Source organism: Diadema antillarum, unplaced genomic scaffold (genome assembly GCF_040938485.1).
Source record: "Diadema antillarum isolate AM-2024a unplaced genomic scaffold, OU_Dant_1.0 seq00001941_RagTag, whole genome shotgun sequence".
Taxonomy (NCBI): domain Eukaryota; kingdom Metazoa; phylum Echinodermata; class Echinoidea; order Diadematoida; family Diadematidae; genus Diadema; species Diadema antillarum.
In genome coordinates, this window is record NW_027272601.1 from 372,280 (window position 1) to 398,049 (window position 25,770).

At 38.0% G+C, this 25,770-nt stretch overlaps 1 protein-coding gene across 1 annotated transcript; it reads right to left on the reverse strand.

The window, feature by feature from the left end:
- Positions 1-10,102: 10,102 nt before the first annotated feature.
- LOC139713282 (uncharacterized) lies at positions 10,103-25,707 on the reverse strand (the record flags this gene model as incomplete). The annotated part of the gene is made up of 9 exons (XM_071625026.1): positions 10,103-11,290; positions 12,430-13,703; positions 15,114-15,263; positions 16,131-16,255; positions 16,641-16,725; positions 19,562-19,695; positions 20,697-20,784; positions 24,019-24,146; positions 25,579-25,707. Coding segments are annotated over 9 exons (2,574 nt in total), but the record flags the coding sequence as incomplete, so codon positions are not given.
- Between the last annotated feature and the right edge of the window lie 63 nt (positions 25,708-25,770).

The window sequence follows — 25,770 nt, forward strand, 5'->3', positions numbered from 1 at the left end:
TTTTTGGCGACTTCATTTCTATTCAGTTGGGTTTTTGTTGTTGTTGAAAGAACAGATCTTGAACTTTTTGATGTGTAAAAGATTAAATTTGAAATTTACTTGCCAATGCGAATCATCATGATATAGGAAATCCTTTGAGTGACAGCTATCTATCAAAAGAACGCAGTTCTTATCTGGTTTAACACATTAATTGCCATGGAGACCTGTAGGCCCTGAGTTTCTACAGTGAATAGGTCATAATATGCATTGTGATTGGTTGGATTGCATCACATGATCATGTGCAAATTTCGATATAGGGCACGGCTAGGGCTGTGCCCTATACCATTGAATCAGAAGTAGATCTCACTGGGCTATAGAACTAAAAATAGTAAACTTTCCCTCGTGCAGTTCTTTTTCACATTGGCCTTTGGCCTCGGTGACACAAAATGGCACTTGGGATAATTTTGTATACTCCAGTATAGTGCCTGATTACAGCATGCACTACTTGTAATATACAGTAATTACAGATTTCTCTCATTTTGTTTATACAGAGGTCTCCTTTGCATATTGTATTGACAAAACTGTATTAATGAGCCTAAAGATCATTCTCAACACACTTTCAACCATTCATGCAATAAAAACAATATATGAATATATATTATATCTATTTATCTATCTATAACATTTTAGAAGTAATACATCATCACTTAGTAAAGACAAAAAGATGTGTGTTTTTTTTCTTACTCTTCTGTATGACTTTTATTCAACTATGTTGAGATGTACAAATAAATCATTACAACAACTTCATTACACAGGGATTCACATTTGTCACAGAAATTGAACACTTGCATATTAGATTACCGCTTGAGTCAAAAACACATTTTATCTTTTTTTTAAACAGTTGGGCTTAAAAAAAAAAGGAACAGAAACAGGAACAAAACTACGAACATGGAAGAATGATGAAACCAGGGGGTTCTGTTTATGTAGGGCAGTAAAGGCAGAAATGAGTGCAAGTCTCCAGGTGTTCCTACATAGTAAATAGAACATGAAAGCTTGAAGGATTAAAAAAAAAGGAGGGGGGGGGGAGACCAACATGCTGTCTTTTATCAGTTAACTGAAGTAGCTGAACTTAACACTGTTTAATATTTCACTTGAGTCTTAAAGCTTTAAAACATTTCAAATCAGATTTGGGTAATAATATGTCCTCTTGAGAATTCAAATTCAATTACAACTTACTCTTTCATTAAAAATCAAAATGCATCCAGTGAAATCATCCGTCGACAAACAGATCAGCAATCATTTCTGGTGTGAAAGGATGCTCAGATTTGCCTGGCTATTTACATACAATCAACTACAAACAAGTACATACACTTAGGCTCAGACATCTTCATTGGATGTCTTAAATTAAATGAGTAACTCCTTCACACTTTCTAAAGTGTAGAAGGTACAACTGTAGAATACTAAATTATGAAATTAAAACTTATAGGTCTGGGACCTCTGTAGAATTTTCAAAAGGTAATAATTTCCTTTTGTGCCTATTTTTTGTGTGTAACATTTACTACACACATAGTGTAACTTTACACTTCTACTTGGTAAATGTAGACAAAGTCAGAGGGCAACATATACATCTTATTAGAATGAGAATAAGAAAACATACTACAATCAACTGAAAACAATCACTGACAAATAATCCTTTCAAACACATGCATAGTATTATCAGGCAAAGGACAGGATATTCTAGACAGCTACTCACCACTTTAAAACTGAAGATACTGCCTGATGGCAATCAATTCCAATATGATATAAGTAACTCAAAAAGCACTGTTATGATTAAATCCAGCAAGTTCAACAAAAAAGTATTCCATATGAAATGTTAATATTACAGTTTGTAAATGCAATATGGCAAAAGCCAGAATGTGTCTCGCCCATTCATGTAGAAGAAATTAATGTTTTTTCTAACTCCCTGAAGTTCACTGACTCCCCTAGGACCTTTGACCTTGTGATGACCTTCAACTCCCCAAGGGACATTTACCAGCCAAGTTTGGTCACAAACGGACATAGGGATCAAAAGTTATGAGCCATAATCGAAACGCGCCATAAAAACTAAACATTGGGCCCTAAAAGTTCGTTGACCCCGTCTGTGAGCTTTGACTTTGCGGTGACCTTGAACTCCCCAAGGGTCATCTACCATCCAAGTTTGGTCACAAACGGACATATACATCAAAAGTTATGAGCCATAATCAAACGTGCCGTAAAAACTTAACATTGGGCCCTAAAGTTCATTGACCCCTGCCTGTTACCTTTGACCTTGAGGCGACCTTCATGTTTGATAAAATGCATAACTTTGTATAACCACTCTTCCCTCCAAGTTTGATTGAAATCAAAGTCCTTAGTAGAGAGTTATTCAAGTTTTTGTAGTGTTACGAACGGACGGACAGACGCTGTAGGCGATCCCTTAGTCTCCCCTCACCTCCGGTGGGCTCGACAAAAAGCAAGACATGGAAATCTTAAAGCAAAATTGTTTTATGCTAACATAATGCTTTAAAGCTGATTCCTTTTGAAGATATTCTGTATTTTTCAGAAAACTTTTTTTTTTTTTTTTTTTTGACTGCATAGTCAACTTCATATTCAAGCTTATGCATCACAAATGAAGGTGGCAAGGCAAATGCATTTTAATCAGAGTGGTGGATAGGGAGGGAGAGAATTTGTTGTTGTTGTTGTTTTTTCAGTCAGAAGTGTTCAAAATTTTCAACTTCTTTTAGTTCCTACATCAAAAGCATGTCCACCTTTATGTGGCTATTGATAAAGATAGGGTGATTCAGGCTCTGTCACATTTTGATAGCCATTTCTTAAAACAAACAAGAGCATTTTGACTGTTGTGCACACATGTCAGTCAGCTGGTATGCCTGTGTCTCCCACTTCTCACTGTATCCGCCATAAGACCACCGTCCATCCTTCGTACGTGTATTTCAATGAAGCTAATTGACCTTGACCACTGACAAAGGATAAACCTTCAACCCTCTCTGCACAAAGGAAATATTCTTGACTTATTCATTTCCCTCCATTACATGGGATGATATTATCAATCGAACAGTCTCCAGAGAATTTGCAGCCAGATCCGAAATTTTTAGCTCAATTCTGGTGACATTTGATCTTCCCCTTTGACCTTCAACCATTAGAACAGAGGCAAAAAAAAAAAAAAAAATCTTGTTTGAGGGGCAAACATGAACAAAATTTCCCTCAAAATATGTTCTTTCAGGGACAGAAATCTTTTTCAGGGAATATGCAGTTTGCAGTTTTGAGAAACTTTGTAGATGCACACATAACAGAACCTACTTGTTTTGTGTAAGCAGTTTTCACATGTGAGCATAGTATTGTATCGGTATGGGAAAAAGTACTTGCTTTCCCTATCTCTTCAATTCCTGTGATGAGATAGCACTGAACCCGATAGTGTATGAGCAGTAGGAAAAGATTTTTCTGCTGAATATCATAGAGCACATACAATAGGACTATCACAAAGAAACATGACACAGTTTAGTATCCCAAAAACACACATTCTCAATGCAACACAGTGAAATCACAGCAAACTATTACAACAAATGAAATGATTAAATGATAACACACATTCTGTTAGCAAAATATCAATCACTTTCCTCTCTCTATATAAAGTATTTATGATAAAATATATCTTTATATGCAAATGACCCTTCATTACATGTGACTCTCTCATTTCAATTCTACTCAAATCACTTCATACACTAACAATGAAAAGAATATGGATGGTTTCATTTCTTGCGATATCCACAACTACACATATTCTTCACACGCAGTGATGTAAGGCGAACATTCACAATCTATTTTACAAAAACATGTTCTGTATAATTTCATCACCTATCATTTGGATTTGAAGTCATTCATCCCCATACATATCACATACATATCACTTCTCCGGACACTTGAAAAGTAATACACTAAACTAGTCTCGATTCAGTCAATTTTAAACGCTGGCCATCATTTCTTACAGCAACAAGTTGATACCTTCACAAGAACATAACTTATTCCTTAGAGAAAGAGTTGTTCCTGTGATATCTATTTTTTTGGCTCAAAGATTAATGAATACATCGCTACTACATCACACATTTTCAAAAATTCATCAATAGGAAACACAAGAAGTTGGAAGGACACTTCAATTTCAGACTAAGACACTTAGTTCATAGTTTCAACTCCTACCAGACTCTGATAATGTACATTACAATAGAAATATTTCCTAAAGTGGTGAGATAGAGGCAACAATGCAGCGAAAATCACAAAAACAAAGCAAACAGGATGAACAAAACCTAGCTAATTTTAGGCACCAATGCAATGCCAATCCAAGATACTTTACAGAGAATCAAATGATCATAGCTTCTCTAGTATATGTCTGATTTTGCTAACATTTTTAGCAATCAGTTGTAAACCCTCCATATTCCTTGGAAATATGTAAACTCCTTGATATCTGCCTGAAAAAAAAAAATCACAGAGTATCCAAGGCATGCCTTTAGGCAGTGGACAAACTCAGATGTGCTTTTAAAGGCACATGGTCCCGATGGTTTAGTCGAATATGTATGCGGGCGCACGGCGCAAGTTTCCTATAGAGACCTATGCTATCAACTCCTCTTTAGCGCTTACGCTGTAACCCATTTCCCCGAGTCCGAAGAAGTCCGATCCACTGTAGTCAGTGGTCCGATCACAGTTCGGCTCATAATTCGGCTGAGCGAGGGATGACAGCTTTAGCAAACTTCTTTAGTGATGTCATAATAAGAAGCACATATGCACGCACCCTGGTATTACTACAGACTGCATGATGCGCAGAGAAGACAACGAAGGCAACGTTACCTAGCAACACCTACGTGCTTTACTCTTGATGACAGCTCAACTTCAGCAATCTTCGTATCAATGCTAACGGTGATCAGCAGTATCATCAACAGCGCCCTCTACACTACCGGGACTATGCGCCTTTAACAGGGACATCTGAGAGACAACAAAGCCCTGCGAGAGTGAGCCAACGTCCTTTTGAACCTCAACTGATAGGATGTGATGAGAGAAATTCAGATGATTCTGTTTCAACTGCACATTAGTACCACGCCTCATGCCAAAAATAGGTTCACCTGGGTACAATACTGTAAAAGTGGAAATTTTCGCGGTGTTGAAATTTTCGCGCATTTCGGGCAACCAGAAATTAGCGCGAAAGTAAAAGCATGCGAACATTTTTGCTTGGCATGTGTTTCTGTGCGTGATGTCTTGATTCCGCGGAATTAAAAACATGCGAAACTCTTCTCACCCGGCCAAGCGCAAAAAATTAGTCGCGCGAAAATATCCCCTTTTACAGTACGAGAGGGACACATTTTATAACAATAATGACAACAGTACTGACAGTAATAATGATGAGGATGATGATGATGATGATGATGATAATAATAATAATGATGATAATAATAATAAAATTAATAATAATAACAATAATAATAATAATAATAATGATATGATAACAAAAATGACAAATATTAATTACAATAATAACAATAATATTCAAATAACATACCAAAGAAAATGATTTGAATTACAGGCAAAAAAAAAAAAAAGACAGCCATGTATTTAAACACATGCTGACAACTTGAAATTGCTACATAAAGCTGAGATTATTCACTGTCTCCCTTGAATGCTCATCAGTTTTTTATTGATATTAACCTGTTGATGGCTTGCTTGCTGAGCTACATCTTAGCTCAATGTATCCTATGGCTGCTGTACCATGGTTGCTGTACCCTAGCATGTTCAAGTATCAAAGAACGTGTAGGCACGTATCCCTGATATATAGCACCCGCCACAATCAGCTTTAGTACACATTAAATATACTGGCAGAAGAGAGTTTTAACTGATATACTTAATCCAAAGCAAAAGACAAAATATGATTTCCAAAATTATTCCCCCATCTTTATCTTTCAAAAAAAAAAAAAAAAAAAAAACAAGCACTGGTGATTTGATATTCATTGACGATGTAAAACGATAAATGTCTGCCTGCTGTGCAATAACATGACATTTTACAAGAAAACTTTAATATCCACACTAAATCCTTGAATACAAATTATCCTACTCAGCTAGAAAAAGGTGAATACAGCAATATCATGAATGCGCAGTGCACTTGGAAAAATGCTCGACATAAGGTACACAAGGCTTACTCTAATTTCTTGCGTGACATTGTTTTCTTCCTTTGTTTTGTTCACTGCTATCGATATACAGCAAATGTCAATCAAGCTCTTGACATTTCCAGGCAATCACGTTAACACAAATATATACATATATATGTTAGACCAGGTGTGAATGGAGGTGTGCAGTTGAAGACATATTTGAAAACCAAACCTATCATAGTTCCACCATATGAAAGACATGTACTTACATACTTAAAGCTTTGTGAAGTCAAAAATTAACAATCAAAGAGAAGCTATATACATAAAAAAACTGACACAGTGCGCTTCCGTTATAACGAACACGGTTACAACGAAGTAAAAGTTCAGGCGGCAACATTTTCCACTCTATGCATTTCCATTGTTTATTTGTTCGGTTATAACGAAATTTCGATATAACGAAAATTCCGATACATAATGAAAGAAAACTGCCGGTCCCGATGACTTTCGTTATAACGGGAGTCCACTGTATATCCATCCACAACACTTTTAATATTATGATATCATTCCATACAGTAAGAAGCATTAGGGCTGCAACACTGTACAAATCGACTTTGCTAATGCCCCTCACTTGAAACACAGGTGATAAATGTCAATGAAACATGCATTCACTGTACAGGTACACAAAATGTATCGTCAAGGAGAATCATGGGCACAAATTTTCTGAGACAAATTTGACATAAAAATTGTAAACCAGACTTCTAAACACAACTTTTATCATCACAGACTTGAGCTGTGATTTCTGGTAACTTGAGATTTAAAAAAAGAAAATATCACTGAATATGCCAGAGTTAAGAATAACACAAAATAAAACAATATGATGACAGGCAATATAATTCCAAAGTTGTGTCCGGAGTACGGAGAGATAAAATGATGACAACAAATTTCAAAGAAACATTCTCAGAACATAGTGAAAGTTAAAAGTAAGTAGGCAAGTTACAACAAAGGAATCAAATTCAACAAGTTATTGGCTAAGATCTGATAAAGCCATCATGTTAATGGCACTTGCACAAGTTTATGTTGAAATAAAGAAGAAAAATCAGTGTTAATGATTGGTGGCAGGCAAGTTATTAATCTATTTTGAATATAAAAATAATCATACTGCACAGAATTTCTGAACTGTCATTTTTTATGATAAAATCTGAAAATACAAGTAAAGCACATAGCTAGGCATTGTTGTCCTTTCTTTGTAAATATATCTAAATAGAGACAAATTTACAGTCTTTCCTGATAAAGCTATTTGGAATGTCATCTACCTGTAACTTATAAGTTTACACCAAGGTACTATCATATGTAGATTATTTCAGAATCAAAAATACATTGCAAAATATGAATACTTGACTCATGCGTGGGAAGTGGGGGAGAAGAATCAGAATATTAAAGATTGATTTCATGAATACTATGAATTATATCAATTCTCTTTGCACCACATTGTTCCTTTGTATTTTACTTTCTTACTATACCACCTTCTCATACATATTTTACTTCAGATGTAACAACAAAAACAACTAGAAAAGCAATAGGAGAGTGCAGACCTTCGCGAAGCAGCTCATTTACACCCACATACACATAACGCTGAAAATGGCCCTATACCCAAATGATAAAGAATCCTTTCCACTGTCTCTACCTTGTGCTTCCTGCTGCACCTCAAGAGTGCGCTCATCAGTGCACAAACATGCATGCGCACCAAAAATATGTGCAGCTCAAGTTCTGTTGTTTGAAGGCCCTATTATCTAATATGATGAAGAATCCTTCCAAAAAAAAATAAAAGTAATCTTGAATCCAGATGGTGATCTGGATCACTACCAAAAATCTAATCATTTGTTCCGTATGTCATTATCAATCTTTTCTGAAAATTTCATCCAATTCTTTTTTAAATTTTTGAGTTATTTTGCAGACAGACAAACATACAAATCAAAGCAGACTAATAACATTTTCCCCTCAGTTTTGTCACTGAGGGGAAAATGCAAAATCCTACTTAAACTGAAATAGCCTCCACACCCATGCATCTTGTGCATTCTGTGACACAAAAATACAACGTGAAAGCAGAAATGACACTAATGATAGAAAAGAAAGGACACAATTCATATCAGGAAGTATGCTAGTCTAAACAGAAAGTTTCTGAGAGCATTTTTTTGCCTACAGACATCACAAGCTTTCTTGATAATATAGAAAGCATAATGCATCATTCCAGTAGCTGGAAGAGTACTTCTTAAAAGTAATGCAGAAGTTGACAAAAATAGACGGGACATGACTAAAGTACTGCTGTTTTAGTACTTGTAGTACTTTTCCTAAAACTACGGATGATAAATAGCTACAAAAAGGTGGGTAAAGATCTCAATATCCTGTACTTTATTTGCTACATTCTGATGATGTACAACTCCTGCACATCTCTTTTGATAACATCTCTTGTATATGCAACTTTAATAGATAACTCATAATCTACTGATATCTAACATTAAACTGTTAATACAATGCATCAATAACCTCCAATATCTGGCATAGAGACTAAACCTACTGCTTTTCTCTATCAAAAAACCAAAACCAAAACATCCATGTTCACAAATTCCTGGGCAACACAGAGTTTCTTTGAGTCCCAAAATAATCTTTACAAGCCAGAAGTGCTACCAGAAACAAAGAAATATAGACTGAATAGTACTAACCAATGCCTTAAATTGCTTTTTGATTTGTGCTCCCTGTAGAAGAGAGAGAAATTAAGAAGGTAATTGCCATACACAATTTCTTTTCAAATATGCCCCCCCCCCCCCCCCCGATCTAATTTCTAACACTACAAAATAACCTAAACACTATGAAATTATCTGAATACTAAACAGGCTATATAAAATGCTGCTACTAATGAATACCATTTCTGAATACAATGATGAAAACAATCAATCTATAATCTATATATGGATTATCTATCTACATTTTACTAGACATTTTTTTTTTTTTTTCCTGTGGACCTTGTTTAACTCCTGAATAGGTACATTCCATTTGAGCATGTTCTTGTCCAAGCCACTAGACTTTTGTCCTGAATACAGTCAACACAAGTACCATGTAATGTAACTGAGCACAGGCAAACCTAGTTCTACGAAGGACAGTAGAAGTTCTGATACCTGTAAATTCCGACACTCAATGTAACTACCGGGTAGTAAACTTCATATCGTTCCAGATTTGCTCAATTTCTGTTCAAGAGACATTCCGAAGTATGAAAGCTACATAATATCTCACAGCATTTTCAGCTGTTGGTCATTACTTCATGAGAAATCTTACCAAAAGAGAATTAAAGCTTTACATGCACTGACTGAGCAGTCAAATTGTTTTTGGCCACAAAATGCATTTATCTACACACAAATCTAATTGAATTAATTGCACATTGAAAGATAAGAATAAGAACAGAGTGAAAACAAGAGGCATATTTTCAAAAGACAAAAGAGGAGCCAATTCTTCATGAAGCAAAATAATCTCTTTTTCAACTCTTTTGCTCCACTTGAATCCCTCTTGCATATGCTAAAAATCTCTAATTTTACATCAATGCCATTTTTGGTAGGAAGATGGGGATCAAGAAAAATGTATCAAAGAAAAACAACCAGATAGACACAATGCTTTAGACAAGTGCATGCCAAAAAAAAAAAAATAAATAAAATAAAATTGCAAGCATGTTTTTGACAAATGCACGAAGGAAACACTGTCTGAGTGATGGACATAAGGCATCATGAATAAGATCAAAATATATTTTGGTAACTTTTTCATGTGCTATATCCTACTCAATATTCCTGCAGGCCATCTGCTCCATTACAGAAAAATGACACGGAAAACTCACTCATACTAATATGTTATAATATGGGCAATCAAATTGGCTACATCATATTTCAAATGCACAAACTAGAGATGAGCTACACTTAAAAGCAACTGTTATCACCCTCTTGAATTAGTACTGTTACATCGCCTGAACACGGCAGGCGACAGTCTGCTGATGTCACATTTGTGCCCAAAACATCACATCAAAACAAGAAGCTTGACGCTAGCAATAACACACAAACTTTCTTTTCACGAAAGAGTCTTCCAAATCCATACAATCTTACCAAGTTTCCTTTTCAAGAACGTAAAATGTCTTTATAATCTGTTCAATCTCAGTGAACCATGGTACCAGATATCTCCTAACAATACACACAAATCCAACTTGAGAGGATCCTAACTAATATGACCATATTTTCCTGGACCCAGAGAAAGTTCTTGTGAAATTCTCAACCAAGTATGCAATAATAACACACCTAGTAGAGCAGTCCATCATATCCACAGATTCATGACATAACACAATATAGCACATATATTATTTCTCAAAACTATATTTTGCAGTTAATCATGTTTTCACATGAAATTCAAAATGGCAGACACAATAATGAGATGAGACTTGAGCATGCTCCATCATACCCAAATGATCATAACCTTGTCATTCTCTCTCACAACTAAACTTCACTTTCTCATTGCTGATACTAATAAACAGTAGGTTTACTACCGGCATAAGGCATTGCGTAATACACACACACAGGCAGGCACAAGACAAGAGTGCCTAACTGCATCTATGACAAGAAAAAGAAGAAAGAAAGAAATTAAAAAAAAAAAGCCTCACAGCTCGTCAAGAATGCTGGAGTCAGCCGACAGAGACTGGACCACATGGGCATTTTGACCATCTCCACTGACTTCAAACTCAATGTCCCCAAAGCCAGACGTCAGGCCAGGTCCCATGCTGGGGACTTCGAAGTCCAGGAGGTTGGCCCCTGCGTCCCCCGATGCCACAGGCGCCGCCGCACTCGCCATCAAATCACCCGAGTTTAAGATGACCTTTGAACTCTCCAAGCCTTCCGTCGTTACGGCGACGTGGCCGGCCGAAGAGTGACCCTCTTCCTCCTCGTCCTCTTCCTCCTCGTCTTTGTGGATCTCGATGGACTTCTTCTTCTTCCCCGACGAGACGGTCAGCATGGTCATACCGAAGGGTTTCTTGGCTGCCGTGTTGACCTCTGCGTAGCCCTGCGGGAGTGCCTCATGGTCTGGGCTCACTGGGGTTGGAGTGGGATCCAGACTTTGCCCTAAGTCATGAAGCAAGAACAGGAGAGGATAGATTAATATCCATACACTTCATTCTATTTTAACTTGTTTTTTTTTTACTTTGAAAACAATAAATACTATAAATTTTGCAAAAAAAAGAGCTATGAAGTGTGTCCAAAATCATCTGAAAAAAAAACCCAACACATCGTGATTAGCCAGCATTGTAACTTTAATTTGTGCTAAACTATGACCATACACTGTTACATCAGAGTCCCTGCTACTCTAAAAGTGGATATTGTTGTGTGAATAATTTTTCTGACTTGGCCAAAAAGATGTCTTGAGTTTCGCATGTTTTTAATTTCGCGGAAACGAGACATGAACTAGTGGAACATATGGCAAGCGAAAATGTTTGCATACTCTTATTTTCGCACTACTTTCTGGTTGCGCAAATTGCATGAAAATGTCAAAACAGCAAAAATTTCCTCTTTTACAGGGTCTGAACACAGTCTATTACTTTGCCTCTTGTCATTTCCAATGATTGGAGGGAAATTTTGCTTGATTCTTCCATTTGATTTGATGATTACTTCCTCTTCACAAAGGATCACCTTTTTACATTGCTTTCATATTTTATGTTTTAGTGAAGGTATGCAGCTTTCAACAGATGGAATCATTTTATTGCTTCTGCAGTAATGAAAAAAAAAAGAAAAAGAAAGAGATACTAATACTTCATCAGTGAAACTTGTTGGAATTACATTTGACTCAATTTGAAAATTACTGGGGAAAGATCTTCAATCCAATCTCAAAAAATTATTTTAAAACAGGGACTTTTTACCATAACATCATGGAAATATTTGTCAAAGAATTGAACAGATTTTCCAAGCATATGCTGAATAAAATAACTGCTTGTACTTTTATACAAGGAACTCCCATTATATCAAAGTCTACGGGACCAACAGTTTTCCTTTGTTGTATTGAAATTGTGTTCTAGTCAAAGAATAAAGTAAATAAAGATATATAGATAACAATTTTGGTGCCAGAACTTTTACTTTATTGCAACAAGAGTTTCATTATAACTGTGTTTGTTATAACAGGAGTGCATTGTACTACTACAGAAGATTCCAAATCTATGTCACATTTTTATGGTGCATGCATGCTAACTTTCAAATTCTTCTCTGTTCACCTTCCAGGGTGATAGCTCCAAAGCTCTGTAGGGACTGTTCCTTGACGGGCGAGTCGTTTGGCGCAAAGACATTATTGGACGTGTCAGCAACTGCAGGAGTCTCAACGTCAATGTTGAAGTTAATGGATGTATTTGATGGCTGGTTGGTTGGGGTGTTGAAGAGGGTTGAGGAAGATTGTGAGAAATCTCCAAGGAGGTCTCCGTATTCGATCTTTGCACCGGGAGTTGGTGTCTCCTTCACTGTCGAGCTGTCTTCCCCCGAGGTCAGGCCGAATGAGAGGTCCGAGCTCTCAAATTCCCCGAACCCGTTGCTGTTGGCGAAGTCCGGGCTGTCCTGGTTCGAAGCATCGCCTGCGGATTCAACTGCCGAGGCGAAGACCCCCGGATCGGAGGATTCCGCGGCACTGAAGGGATTGCTGGACTTGGTGTTGAAAGACTCGGTGAAAGTGACAGTGTTGTCGCCACTATCAAGCATGCTGCTCAAGGCTGTGTTGTAGGCATCTGAGGAGGAGCTGGTATCACCAGCTGTCTGTAAGGAGGCGAACGGGGTGCTGGCATTCACTAGGAGGTGGTCTTCGGTTGAGGAGAAGAACTCCGGAGTCTTTGAGGAAGCCTCTGCACTGGTGTCGTGCTCCATACTGTCTATGCTCAACTGCATTTCACCTTTTGGCATTTCAGTGTCCAGAGCATCCCCAAATCCTATCTCCACTGACTCGTTGCCCAGGAGAGGCGGTTCTGCATGGATCACCGGAGTCGTCTCGCTGACGACAACCTCGTCCATGACGGGCACTTGCTGCTGCGAGTCCGTTGCAGTGCTCGTTACAATCTCGTCCGACAGTAGAGATGCCTCTGAGGGCTCTTCTGATGCTGGCATCATCAGCGGGTCTGATTTGGCTGCATCTTCAGGCTCATTATCACCAAACGACGGGAGTGTGACGTCGACACTGACGACTTGTATGGATTGCTCTGGCGGCAGATCTCCGCCCATGACGGACAGGGGGTCCTGCTGCGTACCACCAGCTGAGATGGGGTCAAGGGTCACCCCTACGACTCCTTGACCTGCCTCTTCCAGTCGCTGGGCATCCTGGGACGTCTCACTGCACTCTGAAGAGCTCTGATTGGCCATGGCTGGTTTCAGCGCATTCCAGCGAGTCTCAAAATCTTCCATGTCTACCCGGTCAACATTCTTTTTCAGATGGGACAGCAGCTCATGCACTTCTTTGACAGTGGGTCTGGCATCGCAGTCTAGCCAACAGAACATCATTATCTCAAACCTGCAAAATTAATCAAAATAAAAGGCTGGAGACTGTAGACTAGCATTTAAGGCTTTGACACTTTGCAACTTGGCAAATTCAGCATATCAATAACCAGCAAAACACAATATTGAGGAATAGAACACTGTATTACGTGAGTAGATAAGATTTCCATACAGGTGAGGGGGCTGCCTGGGAAATGAAAAAGGCTAACTGAATGTCCATGACCTGCAGGTCTTTGAGTCCACATGCCCATTCCCATATCATATTCCATACATCATAGAAGACACTTGTCAAAGAAGGAGAGCAAACTGGGAAGTGTAAGACAGTAAAGTAGCGTGTGGGAACCCATAAACGACAGCAAAATGCGCTGATAAATATTTTAGGATTGTGTTGGCCATGATTCTGCTATTTAAAGGGACGGTATAGTTTTAGTTGTGGTCCGAATGAAAGGCAGGACCGACCTTTTATTACGACCACTTTGTTTTGGGGTATGTCAGCCATTTCAAAACTGATATTCATCATATCACTTATAAAGTATGATAGATCATACAATTCCAAGAGGAATTCAAAGTTTATATGATGAAAATCTGTTTTTAAGTGGCGGAGATATCCAAAAACAAAGTGGTCGTAATAAAAGGTGGGACCCACCTTTTATTAGGACCACAACTAAAACTATACCATCCCTTTAAACACAATTAATTGAAGAAAAATTGGATAGAGAGATATAAATGCATTGCTTGGTGATATCCAGGGTCTTTTACACACCACTCAACAAAATTTGCAACCTATGATTAATGTGGTTTAACATGAGGGTAGTTCAGCATCAACCAACCAGCCATGAGCCCTTCAGCAGCTGTACTCTGGAAACACTGACTATTCTATCCTACAAGATATTCTCATTGTAAAATGCAGCAGGCCAGAGATGTTACTGTATATTCTAGTTTTTGTCCAGGGGGATAAGACTTACAGGCTTTTAAGGTGTGATAACCACTTTGTATGCAGGTGCAAGTTTCCAACTGATTTTTTTTTTTTTTAACTTTTAAAGTCTTCTAATGCAAAAGCAAGGTGAAATCACAGTACAATATTCACCTGCGTTACACACAAATCTTGAAAAGGAAGTATTTCACCATCTCCTGTGACTAATGGCAAAAGAAAACTACTGAAAAAAAATGATATATTCGCGGCACAAAATTTTCGCGAATTGGAGCCTATGGCCTTTTTTTGCAGCATGAAATTTTTAGCAAATTGCCAATGGCATTTAATGCATATAGTGTAGACAGGAACTTCCATGTGCATTTTGGCTCTTCATGCAAATCTTGGCTCTCACAAAATTTGCAAAATTAAAATGCATGCGAATATTCCTCGTTTTACAGTATTGATACGGACCATAATGCACACACGTCGTGAAACAGAAGAACCAGGACTCACCATCTGTCTGCATACTTGATCTTCAGGCCGGGCTTGTCAAGTTTGATCTGCTGCTCCACGACCACCTGCCGCAGGACCTGCTCATCGCTCAGGTCCGGGTAGGGCTGGTTCCCGCACGTCGACAGCTCTAGCATCATCACTCCGAAGGACCTGCGGAGCGGCAAAACCAAAATGAAAACATTTTAAGTTTCCTCACAAAGTCATCACAGCATTGCTAAGATGTGTGATGTGCTTTACAGGGGCATGTAATTAGTTTTAAAAATGAATCAAAATGCTGCCAATGGTAAGATGAAACAGGGTTATTCAATTATCTTTGAATAAATCTACAAAGAATAGTATCTATCAGTATTACAGTAGTGTCACACACAATAAGTATGTACTGTTCCTGCTATTAAACAAATAATACACCGGAAGCTGTCTTGTGATAGAATTAAATGGGTAGTAAATTCATTTGGAATAAAAACAAGCACATGATACCTGTAAGAGAGAAATTTGGCAGTTCCTACAAGGCAAAAGAGATGGTCTTGGTAAGAAGTGGTCTGCCCAATTTTTCTTGAATGTTTCATAACAAAGGAATTATCTTTCTCTGTATTGGAGGGCACGTGAAAACATTCTATCCTTCTTTTGCTTCAAACATCTTGTCGTCGGGTGAGAATGAGAAGGGCGGTAAGTTGCCACTAAAGCCAGTGTTTGAGGCACCTTTAAACACCCTTCTCATTCTCACCTGACGTTGTGTAAAACATGCATTTTCTTCAGATAGTTTGAAAATACTGACATCCAATAACAGATACATTCAGCAAGTATCTGTATTTTTCTCTCTTTTTTTTTTTGTTGTATTAGTGTGATTTCATTTATTTCTTCACTAACTTGGCACTGCACTCTGATTTCACTGTGTCCGGTACATGTATTTCATGGCAGTAATTCCTTATATAACATTCAGTCTTTACAGAGTGGGAGAGGGTCGGAGCTAGACACAAAATGAATGGGTTTTATGGACACATGAGATGACTCACTGACCAGACATTTGACGCCTTGGTGATCTTCTTCGGCCGGATGTCTTCGCCAGCAACCTCGATGACCTCCGGTGACAGCCACCTGATCGGTACAGCGTGGCGTCCATCTCTCGTTATGTAATAATCCTCCTGAAGGTGTGCAGTAATGAATACAAGTTTCCTTCATACATCATGAGACTACACATACCACACACCTAAAGGATAATTTGAGCATGAGTGAACACACAAGGCTCTTTGCACTAAGTCTGTCATTCAGCAACCTTTGCCTCACTGTTTTATAATATACACTAAATACAGATCAAATCCCTGTGACAATGAAACCAAAATCAGTAAACACATAAAATCTATCCTCGGCAATTGTAATCAGCCAGATACATCAAAGAATCGCATTCTCTATGCCCCTGAGATTAACATGAATCCTGTCTTTTCTAGTAACTGCACAGGGACAGAAACACTTATCAGTAGAGACTTCACAAGCAGAACATTACTGCCTGCAGCCCACCCTGATACTTACAGAGTACTGCTCCAGAGCCAGACCGTAATCTCCAATCTTGACTGAGGTGTCAGCACAGACCTGGCAGTTTCTAGCAGCAAGATCACTGGAAACATGAGTAGAATTTGAATATTAAGAAAGAATGATTCTAGTCCATACAGATGCAATCAAGTTGTTTTACAGCAAACATATTTCAAAATGCACAACTGAAAGCAACTGCTTTCGGCTGATTTCTTGTGACCATTTATAAGTCCATAACGATTTCCTTCGAGTCTCTGTATACATGATTTGTTATAGTGCATGGATCTAAAATGAAGAGGTAAGTTGTAGGTCCATGATTTATGTTTGCAAACATTTCATGATTTAGTAAAAGACATGGAAATCCACAAAGTCAAGGGTTTGGGAACAGAATTGAATTTGGATCATTATGCCACACCCCAATCTTCTCAACCATCCATAGCTGCCTAACTAAGCCACCGCTGCCTTTCGTTGTCAGGAACATCTGTTATCACTTACATGTACCTGCAAGAGTATTTCAATGTTTTAACACAAATTGGCCAAACTACTTCTGGATCTGGAAAACACAATCATTGCAATTTAAAGAGTTTAGGGTCTCACAGGCATAGAATGATTTCTGCAAAGTTTGGTGAACATCTGATGAACAACTTAAAAAAAAAAACAGACTACAGACAATGTTTAAATTAAGACAGACGACAGTCGATGGATGAAAAGCAATTACAATGGCTTTCTTGAACACTTAAGTCACATTTAAAACTGAAAATAAAAAACCATTGAGGATTCAACTCCTCCCCATCCCCACCCCTAGCACACATGATCATTAGAGAGGAAACATAATTATTTCCTGTTGAGTAGAGGATCCAAGGCTTCTATATTCCTGTATCACCTCTGTACAGGTTCCAAAGACATGTCTTCGAAACCATTCCAGCAGGAAATAGCTTTATATGGACAGGCAGAGCTCCTACAAGCACTGACATGTTTGGCACAATAAACATGTGACTTGGCTCGATAGGTGCTGTAATATTAACCCTTCTGCTCTTGGTCCACCTATGTTGTGAGTGTGCGCATGTCATGTGTGTCTGTGGGTGTGTATGCGTGTATGTGTGTATATGTGTACAAGAATGTTGGGGGTGGGGTCATGTAAAACACGCATGAGTTTCTTCGCCTAGTTAATTTCACCCCTGCATCACCCCGCTCAGGAAATTGATCCCCAGTACTATTGTGATATTGAAGATGAAGAATTTGCAGTTCACCATGGATGTACACCTGAAAAGGTCTGCTTGGGTAGAAAAAAAAGAGGAGTAAGAAAATTAGAAAGGTAAAGAAGATGGAAATGAGAAGAGAAGAAGGAAGGGAAGGAGAAAGAAGTAAAAAGTAGAAAAAATGTGGAGGGAAGGAAAAGAAAAAGATATGAAAGCGGTAAAGCATATTGACTGGAGAAGAGGCAGAGTAGGAGAATAGGTGAGAAGAGAGGAGGAGAAGAGGTAGAAGTGGAAGTAGTCAATAAAGACTTTGATCTCTCTACATGCGTCCACATGCTTCCTTTCTTCCACAACATTCCTTTTTAAGACTTCACCCAGACAGGAGAACCTCTAGTCTTTTGTGACTACTTCTACTTCTACTTCTACCTCTTCTCCTCCTCTCTGCTCAACTTTTCTCTTACTTCGCCTTTCCTTTACCCTCACACCTTACCTCCTTCATTTCTCCTTTTCCTCCACTCCAATATCTTCCACTTTTTACTTCTTTCTCACTACTTTGTACTTCTTTCCCTTCCAATCTTTTCTTCTCTTCTCGTGTTTGCCTTCTCTTACATTTCTCATTTTCCCTACTCCTCCATTCTAACTAAAAAGACCTTTTCAGGTCAACACACACGGTGATCTGCAAATTCTGCAGCTTTACGTTCATTTTTGCCATACACACTACTTGGGCTGATTTTGCTACAACACACATTTCCCACAGACCCTTGCCCAAGTATACTCAGGACTCGTCCTCAACTAATCAATACAGTGATATTTCCTGCATTCCTCAGTGATATGAGCTTGACACTGCAAGATTTATCAGGGTGCTATGGTGTTAAAAGTCTACAGCCAAAATTATTTTGATTGATTTTGATTGATTTGATTTTTTTTTTTAATTTGGGGGGGGGGGGGGGCAAACAAAACCAGGGTATCGAAAAAAGAGATAAAGACCGTTAATGTGTTAGCATGTAAGGTGCAAGGTTAGATCATCGTATCAGAAAATGCTACTGTCACAGTACATTTACGTTTAAAGATTTCAAGATTGACAAAGCCCTATACCTGCAGCAATTTGTTTGACAAAATCTTGATGCATCTGGGGTTTCCCAGCAGCTTTTGATTCCCATATATACAATTGTGTAGATGAAATCTGGTGTGGCAATTGTGCAATAATTCTATCAATCGTGTCATGAAATATATATGTGCTCGTTGTGCAAATAAATATCTTCATTTCACAAGTACAGCTGCAATCTGGCATGGCAACTAAGCAATATCTGTTGTTCATTGTTTCCAACTTTGTGGTTTAAAAAAACCCCTCACTCCAAACATGTTGCTAATCATGGCATGGGAATTGCGCAACATGTCTCCAAACTGTGCTGTGCAAAACTCTTCCCTTAGAAGGTTTCAGATCCCCATAATTGTCCAGTTCTTTAACTTCATAAGTACCAAAAACTTTACAGTATAAGAACAATGGAATCAAAAAGGCCCCTTTTGACTCCACTGGTTCGCCACCATTGGCTAAGCAGTTTTCAAGAGCGTCTTTGTGTGGGTGTGTGTGTGTGTGTGTGTGTGTGTGTGCTAAATACATGTACAACTATTAAAGGTAATTGCAGTTTTCTGGAAACATCATAGAGTAAGAAAGAAGAAGAAAATAGAGGATAGCATATTTAAGTCTTTGTGGTGGCTTACATGTGAATAAAATCAGCCTGGTGGAGCCAGAGCAGACCCGAAATGATGTCATGCGCCATGCGCAGCTGGATGTCTTTCTGTGCCAAATCTTCTATTGAGCCACGGCTCTTGCGCAGATAACTCTTGAGGTCACCCTACAGACAGACAGACAGAAATGACACATACATACAAGCAAATATCATCTGATGATGGGTATGACAGAAAGGGACAGTGTATCTAATGCTACTTGATTTTCTTAGTTATTTAAGCTGGTGGATGGTTTATATACCACAATGCATGAATACAAATAAACAAGTCCTCAGAAACTTAAAAGAGCAAAACACTCTAAAACTACAAGTAATCAGGAAAAAAAAGGTTTCTACTAAAAATACATCGTGCGGCTCCTTTGCATCTTGGATGCAAGAAAATTCTATGGAAATGCTGAAGAGATTCTGTAACCCTATTACTGTATATGTGCCCTGGCATTGAGCTTAACTTGTCCAGTTGTTCCTCTTTTTTAAAAAAAAAATCACATTCAGTAATCCATCCAAACTTGACCTAATAGAACAGCATTGAAGATTAGTGAGTCCATTCAGGTGTAGTAATGCACTTCAGTTGAACAGGAAGGCCATGGTGACACAATAGAGATTAGGGGATTTATTTGTAATCTCAATTCATTGACAATTAGTGTAGAGACACCTGCGCCAATTGGAAAAGAAAGCACTCTCGTGTGTGTGCCAATTAGCAAATAAGCGCAATATAGGGTTAAACAGTATACTATAAAAGTTTGGAAGTATACTTCATCACACACACACAAAAAAGAAAAAAAAACATTCTCTTCTGAAAGCAAGTCATGGTGGACAAAGGCATCAAACTGAATTTCACTGGGCAGTGTAACTATGCAAGTTTAGGCAAAAATACAGGTTTGATTTTTTTTTCCCACTCCCTCTCTCTCTCTCTCATGAAAGAGGAATTTCAATTAGCAAGGAGCAACTTATTTCACACGGCACTCAACATTTGAATGTTGACATCTCGCTACAAGCTTAATCATTGATGGACAAGCTCAAAAGTTCATTAACACCTTTTGGGTAACTATATTAACCGAGGTGTTTGCTCTGTCTCTGTTCAGCCGATGAGAACCTCTACCCGTACTTACGTAGGGAGCGTATTCCAGGACCAGGAGCAGTGGGATGGTCTCAATACACTGGCCGAGGAGCATCAGCACATTGGGGTGATTCACTTCTCTGTCAAAAATAATAACAATTACAACTGAAATAACGTTATTTTGTTCAAATTGATGATGCCCCAGCTCCATCTGGTAAGATAGTCATGGTGCAGTATGAGATTCTGAAATCATCTACTCACAGCTCGTGTAAAATAGGAAAAAAACAAACTGACAGAGCATGAATCCTTGGAAAGGCAGGATTGAAAAAGCACTACCAGCAAATAAAAGAACAAAAATCAAAAGCATTACAGCATTATGTTTACATCGTAATCACTCACCTACCCTTAAAATATTGCAAGACACACACACACTCACAAGAAAACAAGGGGTCTGTTTTATAACAAGTTATGATTCAGCTTACACTCGATTTATTGAGCAGAACTCTGTGAACTAAGTGTAAGATCAATTCTGCTTGTTAGTCTGTTTCATAAAAGAAACTTATGCTTGATTGAAAGCACAGATTAAATAGCAAATCAAGCATAACTTTTTTGATCGCATCAATGACGAGATCAATCTTATGATCAATCTTTATGAAACAGGCCCAAGGACTGATAACTAATGACATCTAGCCTCTCTATATTTTGGTATCCAAGCTACAATAGAGAACCCTCCTTTGATGAATACACAAGCAGGACCATCATTATGTGTCTTGGATGGTTGGCCTGATTCTGAGTTTTTTGTCCTCTTCCACGTTACTCAGTTGCACATAGCTATTTACGAAAGTCAATTTATCATTTACACAACCTAACAGTCTCCAGACACCTCTTTTTCTCTTGGCTGGCTGTTTTTTTACTGTCTTCACACTTTATGCTGATCTTTTATCTCCATTTCCTTTCGATGCTATCCCTGCCCACAACGTGAAACTAAACCTAAGTCGATAGGAATTGGCTCTACCCCTCAGAATGACAGAAACTCAATGGTGTCGATGGGAGGGTCTTCAATACTGCTGTTGATGGGAAAGGTGTAAACCCTGTACTTTGTACAGGAGTGTGTAAGTGATGTCTTAATTCCATAATCCTAAACCCTTTTTGTTTTTGAATGCATGCAGTTCTTATTGATACTAAACCTAAATTTGAATGAGGAGTAAGTTAATAGATAAATACTTTTTCGTCGGTGCAGCTCATCAAAACAACTCAAATTTAATCTAGAACATACTCTATGATATCTACTGGGGTTTTTTTAATGTAAAATATTGATCCATATATTCTGTTTTTGTTTTTTGTTTTTTTTCTGGAGCGAATTGCCCAACAAGGCATGACTCCATTCAATCTTAAAAACAATAGTAACTAGAAATGTCGCTATGGTGACTGGTATGCCTCCGCCATAATGCATGATTCTCCTAATAGGTCTATAGTACATGTGGACAATGTGTGATTACATTTTCATAAAATTGGCAAAATATTAAAATGACATGTTTGTCACAAATGTGTTGAATGTTCACCTTCCATGACCTACATTTAATTGGATGAATAGGAGAGCATATATTTGGGGATTTAAGGACTTTAACTTGACTTTGACCCTTTCATAAGTTTAAGCATTGAGTAATTTTCAAGGTATGGAGAAAAAGTGCAATTTCTGTATTGAATAGTAAATTGTTACCATTTTCATCTGGCCTTTGACCCTTAAATTCATAAGAGAATCAATGTCAGGCAGAACATGCATAAATATGTACTAAGTTTCAAGATAACTTGAGCCACTTCCAAACATATGGAGGAAGAAGTAATTTCAGCAATTCCACTTGATTTTTGACCTTTTGACCTTTGACCTTTTTGGCAAAAAAAAAAAAAGACTTCCCAGAGATTCTCTATTGGGCTATACATGCATACACCTAGTTTTAAAAAAAATAATAATAATCCTGCTGGCATTGCATAAATATGAGGGAAATAGTAAAATTTTGAAGTGTTGCCCTTGACCTTTGACCCCTCACCTTTGACCCCATGAACCCCAAATTCCCTAGATAATCATTGCCAGTCAGTACATGCATATATACTATGTTCCATGAAGATACCTTGAACAATTTCCAAGATATGGAGAAAAAAGTGAAATTTTATAATTTTTATTGACCTTTTAACCTTTGACCTCATGACTCCAAACATTCACCAGAGAATTTTAATTGGGTAATACATGTATACACTAAGTTTCAAGAAAATATCTTCAGGCATTGCCTAGATATGGGGGAAATAGTGAAATTTTCAGTATTTGACCTTGACCTTTTGATCTTTGACCTTAAGCATGTGCACCCAAAAGTTGATAGGCACAACTTCACCCCCTAATACACACAAGCCAAGTTTCATTAGGATACCTCAAAAGGTCTTTTAGTTACGCTGTCCACAAAACTCATTACGGACGGACGGAAGGACGGACAACCCGAAAACATAATGCCTCCGGCACCACTTCGTGGCAGAGGCATAACAACACTCCTCTGAGGAGCAACTACAGGGAGAAAAACATCTGAGAAATGAGTACACCAGAAGGAAATTGTACATACACTCAGCAATATCTAACTCTCATAGACAACTCACAGTCTCCCTTTTTCCAACAGAAAAAAAAAAGAGAGAAATGAATGTAACACAAGCCATACACACATACCAGCATGTTGACATGTATATATCTTGTGAAAGTCAAGCTCAGCTTTACCAAATTTATGATCGATGTATCCTTGTTTAGAATAACAGCCTGATCATACGTCATATCATGTAATTTTTTTTTCCGCATTAAAAAGGAGAGACTGTGCGTTGTCAATGCGAGTGACATGTCTTCATTATATCTGTACTCATCTTCTACTGACAGTAAAAGTTAATTTTACTAGTTGCCGTGGGTTCACAAGTTTATCAGTGAGAGAAGAAACTACCATGATATAAATAGTAGTACCAATAGTAATGGTAGTATTCTTAGTAGTAGCAGCTGTAGAAGCTGTAGAAGCAGATGTAGTAGTAGTAGCAGTAGTAGTAATAGTAGTAGTAGTTGTTGTTGTTGTTGTAACCATAATGATGATAGTAACTATAAAGATGATGATAATAACAACTATAAGAATAACATTTAAAAATTGATCCTTCCATTTCCATTATCCATACTTTTTATTATCCCATCCTTGCTGCTATCAATCTCTGCTCCAATCATATTGCTATGCCAACCATAACTTCCTATGATGGTTAGGCAATCTTACAATAACATCTCACACCAACCAGACCTACTGCTGGAAGAAGGGGGTGGGGCCACATCATGGATGTGGGCGTGGCTGAGTTAATCTCACCTGTAAGGCTGCACCTCCTGAAGGAAGAGGAGCTGTTCCTCTGGACTGGCCGTGTCTCTCAGCTGCTTGATCACCACCCTTGTCTTCCTCATGCCCTGGTGAAGCCTATGGGCTTCACCTTGCAACACCTGCACCATGCATTCAAATTTATTCAAATTTATGTAAAATTATGCAAATTTCACTTTTTCTCTCTCAAAAAAGAATTAAACAGAAAAGAGACAATGAAAAAAAAAAGCTACAAGTTCACAATTGTCTCGCAGAGAACCCAATCAATGATTAACTGGTGAGTGAAATGGTCATTTAAAGAGTCACATAAAGTTACTATTTTATAGAAACTATTGCAGCAGAAAATCAAAACAGGAATATATATTACATGATGATTAAGAATTCATTCAAAATGAAATGTCTATTACATGTGATACACAGCAGCTTTCACTTGGAAGGAGTCCCAAATGATTTAATGCTTTAATATGCATATCTTTGGCTTTTGTTATCAATTGCAACAATGCCATGCTACAGCTCTCCTTTACAGTCATCACATTGCTAGACCAATTCATGATCATTCTGCATCTCAGACCTCACACACACACATACACACACACACATACACACACACACACACACACACACACACACACACATACACACACACACACACACACACACACACACACACACAGTGAGAATTCTGTAAAGGTTGAAGTTTTTTGAACTTTGGAGCATGTGCACCAGTCAGCACATGATACTGTGCGTGCATGTGATCTTGAGTGGCCACCCCACCCCCTTTCGCAATTTCACAAAGTGAATGAGAATTTATTAATCTTAACAGCATGGTCACGTGACTTCTAGGGACACCACATTCCTGGTATGTACATTGTTATATCTTTCTTTTATACACACAGTATAATACACATGTACCTTTGTGGGGTTTTTTTTAACATCAGTAGATCTATTTCTTTTGTTTTATTTGTTTGATTCAAAAACTGTTCTTTCACTTCTCCTCTACACACATGTCAATGACTGAAGTCAAGTGATTACCAGTTAGACCGACATGGTTCTATTCCTGTTGACTAGGATTCAAGAGCTTCAACTTCAGGAGCATCATTTGTTATTTTGTCACTGTATTTAGATTTTGTAAGCAGGTTATTGAACATTACTGATAAAGGATATCTAGTGTATAAATGCACACATTACATCATGTTGCAGTTGTAGTTGAAACTGCATTTATTACCTTTCAGCTTTTTGATAAATATGCTGCTTTTTGGCTCTTAAAAAACAACAACAAACAAACAATTGAAGGGGGAGTGTATTTTGCCCCTTGACCCAACATGTACTATTCCAAGCAACCCCCCCCCCCCCCACCCACGATAAAAGACACTGCACAGCCTCTACACAAATTTCTTCTTTACTGCAATCCTAATAGGGTCACTGGTCTAGGTTTTTAAAACAAATATTCACAACAACAACATATACTACTGAATTACCACTATTCTCAAAGTCACAGTGGAATACCAAAACCCTGCCAACGACAACAAATTCTGACAGGACCAGTTACCTTACCTTGCCAAACCATCCATTTCCAAGCTCATCTACATAGTTCAGTTGGTCTCTTGGAAAGACAAATCTGGGGGAATTCAGGTGCTTCAATTCTCCTTGGTTTGAATTAGCGTCTGCTTTTGATGACCCAACCTATAAGGAAGGAATAGAGAGAGTAGAACAAATGAAGAGTTTGTTCGCAAAAACCTATAAGTC